Source organism: Rosa chinensis, chromosome 4 (assembly GCF_002994745.2).
Source record: "Rosa chinensis cultivar Old Blush chromosome 4, RchiOBHm-V2, whole genome shotgun sequence".
Classification (NCBI taxonomy): domain Eukaryota; kingdom Viridiplantae; phylum Streptophyta; class Magnoliopsida; order Rosales; family Rosaceae; genus Rosa; species Rosa chinensis.
This window is the reverse complement of record NC_037091.1, coordinates 57,067,483-57,077,292: the sequence shown is the minus strand read 5'-3', so window position 1 is coordinate 57,077,292 and position 9,810 is coordinate 57,067,483. Positions and strand designations below refer to the sequence as shown.

Here is a 9,810-nt window from a genome sequence, read left to right as displayed (position 1 = left end):
GAGCCATCGTTACGGCTCAGCCGAGCTGAATTGTCAGTAAGCCAAGATTTTGGTCCAACTTGCTTCGGGCCAATTCAAAACTCGGCCGATTCGGCCCATTTTGTCCAAAATGCCAGCCCTACCAATTTTGACATCTCTATAACCTAGTTAAGTTTCTTTTAATGTATTTGATTTTTTTAAAAAAAGAATCAAATTAACTCGAATATCTTGTATTAAAAGTTATATGCATGTTTTTGTTTACTCTATCCTATCGATATGAAAATTTACTATAAAAATTTGTTGTTGAAGATTAGGAATGAGAGAGTTGACAAAACATATATATATATATATATATATATCAATTACGGAATTAGAAAGTGGTTAAAGTTTTAAATAGTAGCATTCATTGCATGTTTATCTCTGAAAAGAGTAAGTAGATTATGACATAGAATGATGTAGAGCGGATGATATCTAGGATCGAATAGCAATTTGATCGTGAAATGAGTAAAATCGGTTTGCTGCAAAGTTGGCCGGTGTCAAAATGCTGATTATTATACATTTTCGAGAAGGAAAAGACACTAGGAGTCAAACTTGTTACTTCACCACGATGTATGAGCTTTTTTGGGCTTCCGAGGTCGTTTCGGGCCTCAAAACTGTATTTTACTATTTTTCCAGCAATTTAGGTTTTCTAATTTATTTTTTATTTATTTTGATTTAATCTGTGGGCTTTTATGATTGATTGTTAGTCGCCCTTGGGTTTCCTTTCTACTATATAAGCAATCTTAAACGACTGCATGCGGACTCTATTTTTCATATTATTATCAATCAAATTGAGATTTTTCTTATATTCTCTAGTGGAATCATAATTTTTGTTCTAGAGTTTATAGCTTGTAACACGTTACTTCCGACTACATCATAGAATAATAGTACGGCAAGTTGTCTTATTCTCCGCAACTCCAAAAGAATGATTACCTAGGGTTTATCAATTGTCAGGTTTAGATCACTCTTGCAGCCTTGCACAAATGTACTAATACTAAGGCAGGCATGCACTACCTCTATATATACTAAGAAGTTCACATAATTAGTCTCCCATAATCCATTGTTTAAAGAAAGGAGAAGAATAAAAACCTAAAAGTGCTCCCAAAAAGGTGGAGGAAAACCTAGACGCGTTGGGGAGTTATGCCTTGTCCAACGGCGTACCCTCACGGTGTCGTCGTCGGATCGGCTTGAACAGACCTAGTGTCTGGTGGAGAGTGGTCTAGTCGAAGCTAGGACTGCGGGGGGATGGCGGTGTTATCGAGAACGGTTAGAGGTTCTAATGGGGAAGGACCGCAGCGGTTAGAGACAGGGCCGGTGTCTTCTGACCCTAGAATGAAGTGCAAATAGCCTAAGGTTACCTGGAGGTGATGACTTTGTGGTGGCAGCGCTAGGATGGACGGTTCTCAGATCGGATCAGTGGGATCCGATTTGCTTTAGGCGGTTTGTCTTTGATCTGGGGAGGAGCGGTGTCTCTATCCGACGTATTGATCGGAACACGATCGCTTGGCGGTCAAGCTGGTAGCAGCGATGATGTTGGCGGCGGTCGAACAACAAGGGTGGTGCAGGTGAGAGGGTGGTGTCACTACAAGAAATATGGGCTAATAGAACGAAGTGATCTGCAAGGACTTGACAATTCATTGCATTTGGTTATGTTATACAAAGAATTATACAAATCTTTGCTTTTGGTTGGAAGGATATGCAAGGAATAGAAAAAGTCTTTGCATTTGAGTAACCAAAATAAGAAAAAGCGTAAATTCATTGTATAAAATTTTCATTTCCTTGCATTAATCGGGCGGGATCTTTGCCGCTCAGACTATTTGCTTTTTTTTTTCTTTTTTTTTCCCTTTTCTTTCTTTCTCTATCTTTTACTTCCTCATCTCTCCTCCAAGTCGCTCTCACTCTCAGAAACCAGATCGAAAAACACACCAAACACCAACAACCAAATCTGAATCGGACCTTCGCCATCCATCTTCTCCCATCCTTCTCTCTCAGCCTCTCACATCCTGCTTCATTTCCTTTGAAATCCAATCTAAGCCCAAAATCCGTAATACCCAAAACCCTAACACCTCAGCCCCAGTTACCTCCTCCAATCTCACATGCTCTCTCGACTTCTTGCTTAGCAATCAGTTTCTTGTTGCCCTCGATTTCTGCTTAGCAATCGATTCTTGTCACTCGTTTGGTATTTTTTTGCGTTTTGGTTTACGTTTGCAATCTATTGTCGGTAAATTGGAGTTAATTTTGGTAATACTTTGGTTTTGGTTGTGATTCTGTCAAGAAATTGAATGGGTAGCAGGCTCAGATCAAATTTGTAGGTTGCAGAGGTCTTTGCCATTGAAGCTCCCTCTCCTCCATCTCTATCACCTTCCCATTTCAGGTTTCATTCATCTCATGCCTAATTCCCAATCTATACCCAATCCCTGATTCCCAAATCACAAACCCGAACACCTCAGCCCCAAATACTTCTTTCAATCTCACATGCTCTCTCTTGATTCTTTAATCCTTTGTCTTCTTTGTTATTCGTTAAGGAATGGGTTAGTTCTATGAGGGCTTAGTTAATTATCGGCTCATGATAGATTACCAGACATCGGAAGAAATATCGGTCTCTAAATCACCGAGCTGCGCATGACTAGCCATTTCCTTCTGGTTACTTTGCTTTGCCGTTTTGGAAAGGTATTATTGGACCTTTTCTGCTTATCATCAATTTCTTGCAGCTAGTTTGGTATTTTCTGCATTTTGGTTTACCTTTACAGTTTATTTTTGGTAAATTGGAGTTAATTTTTTGGTCTTTAATTGTGATTCTGTTAAGAAATTCAATGGGTAGTAAGCTCAGAGCAAATTTTTGTAGGTTGCAGAGGTCTTTGCTTTGGCTATATTTGCAGGTATGCCCATTTGTTGCATTTGTGTTTGGGTCTTAGAGGTACATTTGTTTCTTCAATTTCTTCTTTGCTGGTTTTGTAATTTTCTAATTCCAAACAAGATTTGAGCTTGTTGCCTATTAGGTAGAAAATTATAATTTGGAATTGATGTTATGATATCACGATAGTGTAGCAACAGATGTTTGTTAGTACACTTTAATAAGTTAATGAAGCTCACAAATGGTAATGCTTTCTTATTTGGTCTGGTGCAGGGCCTAGCATACTCGTAAATATTGATGAATAGAAGAGAGATGCCTCCAAGAGTATGAAGTTGTGGACTGTTTTCTTGCATTAGATCCTCTGAAAGAACAAAACCAAGTTATCTATCAAATTTTCCATGGTAGCAAGAATACTTTTCTTTCACTTAAAGCTATAATTGGTTGTATCTTCTTTCACTTTAATGATCACACACGTTAACTTTTCTCAAGGACACATTAGATAAACATACACACCATATATTAGTATATTCACTGATTAGTCCAAACTGGCTTTGAGCTTGTTACCTTCATTTTGAGTTTTGAATATCTTCTCTTCCTGCTTGTCATTTTCAGCGCCTTTGCATGATGGACAAGTCAACTGACCCCAGGTGATGCTATTGTGTGCTTGTCGGCTAGCACTAAGAAAGTCAATGGAGTTGTCAAGCTGGTGAAGCTCTCTACATAGATATGTACCCTAGCTAGATACCTCTTTTTTTTTTTTTTCCTTTTAACTGTTACTGATTCGTGATCTCCTCTGCTTTTTCTCTCCATCAGATCTAATCTTAGAGCTTTTTTTCTTTATATTCATGTCTATTCCTACTATTTTTATCCCTTTCTACTCACTGAAAGGATATATGTACATTTGGGATGTGAGTTAGCCATAGTTCGGAGACAAATTTATGTTTCACTACAGTAAGCTACAGCTTTGTGAGTGAAGCATCTGCATTAAGCAACTTGGACGCAGGTCCCTTTATTTGTTGCTATTATTTTCAGGTATTCTCTTTTTCTTTACCAAGTTTCTAGGTCTTCAATATTTTGTTGTACAACCACAATTCTCTCATTCAGAAATGTTATCATAGCTGAATCCAAGTTTAACATAAGTGTATTATGTGACTTGTGAAAAATGTATGTTTTCTGGCCGAGCCTACTTTTGATTGAGTTAATTGTAGTTAAGCAGTAAGTTAGGTTTTAATGATGTTCCAATGTGCCATCAGAATGCAAGTTAAGTAACTAATGATTCTCTATTCCTCTGACCTTGATTTGGCAAAGTAATGATTCTATTGTGCCAAGCATATTCCCGTGCAAATGTCAATCAACCATTCCCCTGTACTTGAAGAATACATGCAATCTTCTGTTCATGTTCTTCTCTTTCAACTTTTTTTGAAAGTTGACCTCTATTACTAATCTTCCTTTTCTAGTTTAAGAAACTTGTTTTTATGAGTTTCGTAATTGTCCCAAGGATTACTTGTCAAGAATAAGCTCCTCACTTTCTGTTTTAAGTTCTGAGTTGTAGATAGTTACGCTCTGGCCTAACTATAAAAATAATATGTCAAAAATGAGTCTTCAGGAGAAGTTTTCTTACACTTCTATTTTTATGGCTGATTGTCATTAAATTGGAACTCTAGCTTTGATTCTAAACTGCTGCATATGCACTTTGTTGGTTAGTATATTTCAACTTTGGTTTTTTGTGAGCTTGTTATCATGTATACCGTTTCTAATATTAACCAAGTCCATGCCAAACCCAAAATAGGTTTGGATTTCTAATGTTTCTACGATACAAATATGAACTCGTTTTCTGTGAGGCTGTTATCATGTATGCTCTTTCTGATGCTTGTCATTGCTTGTCTTTGTAGGCTCGACGTACAACTTTTTGGTCACCATTAAATTTGCGCTGCTCCAGCTAGAACTGTTATGTGCTTGTAAACTTGTAAATCTGAAGCTTTGAGATTATCTCAAAGTCTTTGTGAACATTTGAGTTATTACTCCTGGAATTTTTCATATGTAATCGTTACTCTAATTTATAATAAAGTAAGTCATTTACTGAAAGCCTCAAATTTTTTTTGTTAGATTTGGTAAGTAATTGATAATAAATTAATTTTAATTAAACTTTAAATAGCATGTAATTGCTAAAAAGGGCCTTGCATCTACTAAATGCAAGGAATGATATGCAAGGAATTGTCCTTGTATATCAGTTAACCATAGTTAACCTCAAGTGCTAAATTCCTTGCATTTGAGATGAAAAATTCCTTGCATTTGTGAACTCAAATGCAAGGAATTTTCAAGTTGTTGTATTTGCTCTTTTGCAAGAGCATCTTTGCAAGGACTCAAATGCAAGGAATATTCCTTGCATTTGGGTTAATGCAACGAATTTTCAGTCTTTTACAAGGAAAAAAATTCCTTGCAAAAAGCCATATTTCTTGTAGTGTGTCGTGCCTCCTGCCGTCTGGAGCTTTGGCTTGGGCATGATAGTAACTGGGCCTGAGCTTCGACTCTGTGCCTAAACTATTTTTCTTCATTGTTTTATTGCTTTTTATTTTTAATTAGATGTGGCTTGATGTCTGTAATTAGTCCTTATCACCATTTGGTAGGGCGTTATGGGTTTGATCCCAGTATGCACACTCAGTGTGTCTTATCTGGCCTAGCGAGGAAGCGAGTCATTTACTTAATCAAATGGACGCAACCTCCTAGTGGCAGAATAAAACGAAGTGCCATCGGATTTGTTTCCGTGCAGCAACATAGTCAGAAAGTTGTGCTATTTGTAATGATGTTTTTTAGTGATAGAATTATCTTTTCCAGTATGTCACCGCTTTATCAAAATAAATGGAGTAGTCAGTCATGCACTCTTTGCTAATTGGTGTTTGTTAAAGTACATATATTTTGTAGAAGATATTTTCTCAATGCTTATTGTAATATAGGATTCAGGCTCTATGTCTCATTTTTGTATTCTGCAGTTTCATTAATCAAATCTTGAGAGTAGCCGTACCGGCCCTCTTTAAAAAACTATATATAACCACCGGCCGTAACTTAGTTAATTAAGTACGTCTTTCTTAACTATATTATCATTAGCAACAGGGTCGGGAAAGACATGGATGATGGATCAGTCGATCTCAGTCACTTTCACCAACAAATGCAGTGTTCCTAGTGTTCTTTCAGACCCTTATCTGCTTATCCTTCATTAATCAATAGATGGGACACTTCCAGCGACCTTGCATCAAAATTTGATCGATCAAACATACAGATGCAATCCAGAACACCTCTGCAAAGCTATCTACCTATATTATAGCTCCTCGATGTTGCTCTCTCATCTATGTGGGATCCAAATATGTTGTCATTAAATTTTCCAACTCGCGTTTGTTCTTGGTCAAAAATTAACATGATTCATTATATTATGATTCGATCATTGTATATGATTCATTGTATTATGATTCGATCATAACACAATCATCGAATCCAGACAAATGATTCGATCATTCTACTCAATAAGCTAATGCGATCCCACATGGTAGGGCATAGGCTCGCTAGCAAAGTCTAGAAGCATCAGAACCTTAAAAACAACTCCCTTAATTAAGCTGTCACGTACCCAGAAGCAAGATTTAGATATCTCGTTCACTGGGAATCAAATCTCAAATCACTCGACTTTTTCCGCATATTATTACTTCTAAACTAATAAATTAAAAGAGGGGCCAAGGGAATCTCATCGTCACCACCCTTTTGAATGCTACATGAGTGGACTCAAAAATCACTCTGAGGTTCTCTATCTAACATCTGTGTTCACTGACATTGATTTTAATTTGTGTTTGATTAGATTTAAATATACGTGCACCTTCATGCACCAATTCCATTACCAGCTGTCGTACATAATATATTATGGCAATGGGATCCATACAGAAAAATTTATTATGGCTCACTTCGATCTGGCTCCCATCCCATGTATGTTAATCAAATTTGTTTTGGCATTCAATTCATTGATTGATGAGAACCTCCTTGTCTATTTGTCATTGATAATTAATTTGACACCCAAATGGTCCCCAAATTGCTTCCAAGAATTTCTCTATTGCGATTGTTATGCTTTTTGGAATTATACGGATGTTTGAGTATGATACGATCGAAATAACCAGTAATTCTACCTTCTTATCGTCCCCAGCAGCCAATCCTTGATCGAATCTGGTCAAAATAGCAAACAAACCATCATATGTACATGCATCAGCATCACTAGTTAGTTATGGTCCCTCATGGCCCATAACTGTGATATCATAAGAATAAAATATCACCCCTTTCAAAAAAAAAATATATATATATATATATCCGACCGCAACTGTTGTTTTTTTTTTTTTTATCAAATAAGAACTTCATTAATAATGAACTGCTTACAACGAGTTTTAAGCAACATGTCTTATACAGAAATGGTCATTAGACTTCACACTGAAACTCTATAATAATAATAATATTGGACATTAAGAATATCTTGATTTTTAATTGTAAATTTAAGCTTGCTTGAATTAGGTTAAAAATCCTAGTGTTCCCATGTTTTACTCATGGCAACAATGTACCAAGAGCTGCACATCAAAAATCGACTCATGTTCATGCGTCTGGAGGTTAAGTCGAGTGGGCAAGACCATCGTGTCAAGCACGTCTTATTAGTTAGGCCCTAGGGTTAGAGTGATCACAACCTCCTCCTCGATCACTCCAAGCTGTAGTACTCTTCAATCTCAATCACTCAAGTAGCACGTAGCAAAAATAGACTCATGCTTTGTGTCATTATAAATAGCACTGAATATGATGAAGTTTTGGTAGCACTAATGCTTTGCATGCTTATGCTACGTACTATGATAGAAGTACATAACACTAACCCAAAATAAAATTGAGTTTGCTCAATCATCCGAGAATCACTGAAACATGATCGAAGAACAGAAAAGGTCAAGTATAGAACTTACTACGTGCTGCTCCCAAATGAGTCGAAAGCTAGCTATTTATCTTCCCAATCATCACCCTGCTTGGTTGTTTCATTTTAGTGCCTTCGTCATAAACCTGCAAGCAGTGCCAAAGTACAAATAAAAAAAAAACAAAAAAAAACTGATTAAGATAAGCATGAAAACATGGAGAAAACAACAAAGACTGAAATTGTAGGATTCAGACCGACGAAAAGACCGGAAAAAGATGAGGATCAGATTAGGGTTTGCATGCTCGCGCGGCCCCCATAATACAGTGACACATCACAGAGACACAGTACGTCTAAGCGGTGACACGAAACACTACGTGGCAAATATATACAGGTGATCTGACACAGCCACCAGCTGTTACGCTTACGGATTCAACACAAATTACAATGCACAACAGACTACGGCCTCAACGGACTCTCTATCTAACGACCGGGAAACGGTGACGGAAAATTCCGTTGTTCAATGACAAACAATGGATACTGGATTTTTGGGAGCAGAAGAAAAACGAAAGAGAAGGAGAACAAAAATTAAAAAGCACTCACCAAATCACAAAAAATGAGGAAATTGGAGAAGTACTGAAAATTCATTAATCGCCGCGGATCAAAATAAGCAACCCTTCTGAACGATTACATCATATAAATATATACTCTGATTTTTGTTTTCTTTGGATTTTTGGTATTTAGTCTCTTTCAAATGCGGCATATAGGATTTGTTCTGTCCGACTAGTCTCTCAGATCAAAGGTTTTATCACTGCCATGCACATGGTGTGTTATTGCCAGTGGTTGCCGTTGTGGACGAGGTAGAGACGGCTAGGGTTTCCATGAGCTTGGTAATTAGCACAGTGAGGAGCTTTCCCAGCTGCTGCTGGAGCTCGCTGAAACGGCGCCGTATGCGAAACTTGACGGAGGCAACGTTCCGCCAGCAACGGCATCGAGAATCTGGGAGTGGATCCGGAGGCATATGTATTACTGTGATTTGAAGACGAGGATTTCGAGGAGGACGCCGAGGATGACTGAGGAGACGTCGGAATTTTGTTGGCGGGGAGCGAAAGGAAGGCTCTGATCTTCAACGGCGTGGCGGCCGCCGCAGCTGTGTCGTACTCCTCGATGAGATTGGCGAGGTCCTCGTCGCACTTGACGGAGATAAGGGCGTCGAGGTCTTCGGTTGGCAGTTGGCAACGGAGGCCGACGGTTGTGCCACACAGCTCTCCCAGCTTCAGCAATAGCTCTGTAATCACCCAAAAAAACCCTCATGAGCTTACTATGTATAACATATTACGAACAAACTGAAAAGGGCAGTAGCGGAAGTGGAACTGACCAGAGAAGGAAATGGAACGGTGGACGGCAAGGACGCGGGTTTCGCCGCCGAGATAACGGAGCTTGCCGTCAGGGTAACGGGGGAGGATTTTGCCGCCGTAGCTGCAGAGGAATTTGAGAGTGTTGGTGGGGTCAGCTGATGGTCCGACCATACTGCCTTTAACTTTAGGGGTTTGAGTAAAAGAGAGAGAGGACTACTGGACTAGGGATTGGAGAAGAGAGGAGGAGGATTGGGGAGGTTGTAGACTAGACTTGGAGTTGTGTTTTCAAGCCTATGTATAGAACCCTTTGGACCTTATTTATAGAATTTTGATTTGCAGAGGGGGTACCAAGTGAAAGGGGAATGGGGTTGGTCAGCTTACGTAGGTGGATCAGATTCCTATTCCTGTGGAGTTAAAGCCGAGCTCACACTGTAACTTTCTTTTTCCCATTTTCTCTCGGCCATCAAATTATAATTTTGGTGCACATCAAGAAATTATTTGGTGCTAATCAAACAGTGTCATAGTCAGTGATGACTTGTCTGTCTTCTTTTCTCGATCTTTTTACTTGTATGAAGATTTTTATTCATGTCGACTTTGCTTGGCGGATACATTTGAACATAGACTGTCATTTCATAGTAAGAAAATTCTAGGCATTTTGATTC

General features: G+C 38.5%; 1 protein-coding gene across 1 annotated transcript; it reads right to left on the bottom strand.

Moving 5' to 3' along the window:
* Positions 1–8,407: 8,407 nt before the first annotated feature.
* LOC112200357 lies at positions 8,408–9,458 on the bottom strand. Its single transcript, XM_024341384.2, has 2 exons — positions 9,169–9,458; positions 8,408–9,078 (listed from the first exon to the last, which is right to left on the bottom strand). Exons 1-2 carry the CDS (start codon positions 9,317–9,319, stop codon positions 8,621–8,623), a joined length of 609 nt encoding a protein of 202 aa, XP_024197152.1. The 5' UTR covers positions 9,320–9,458; the 3' UTR covers positions 8,408–8,620.
* Positions 9,459–9,810: the final 352 nt, after the last annotated feature.

Bases quoted from the DNA above. Each gene is read 5' to 3' on its own strand.
- LOC112200357 (XM_024341384.2), bottom strand. From the start codon at position 9,319: ATGGTCGGACCATCAGCTGACCCCACCAACACTCTCAAATTCCTCTGC. The intron at 9,079-9,168 runs GTCAGTTCCACT...GGGTGATTACAG, and splicing joins CCGTTCCATTTCCTTCTCTG to AGCTATTGCTGAAGCTGGGA.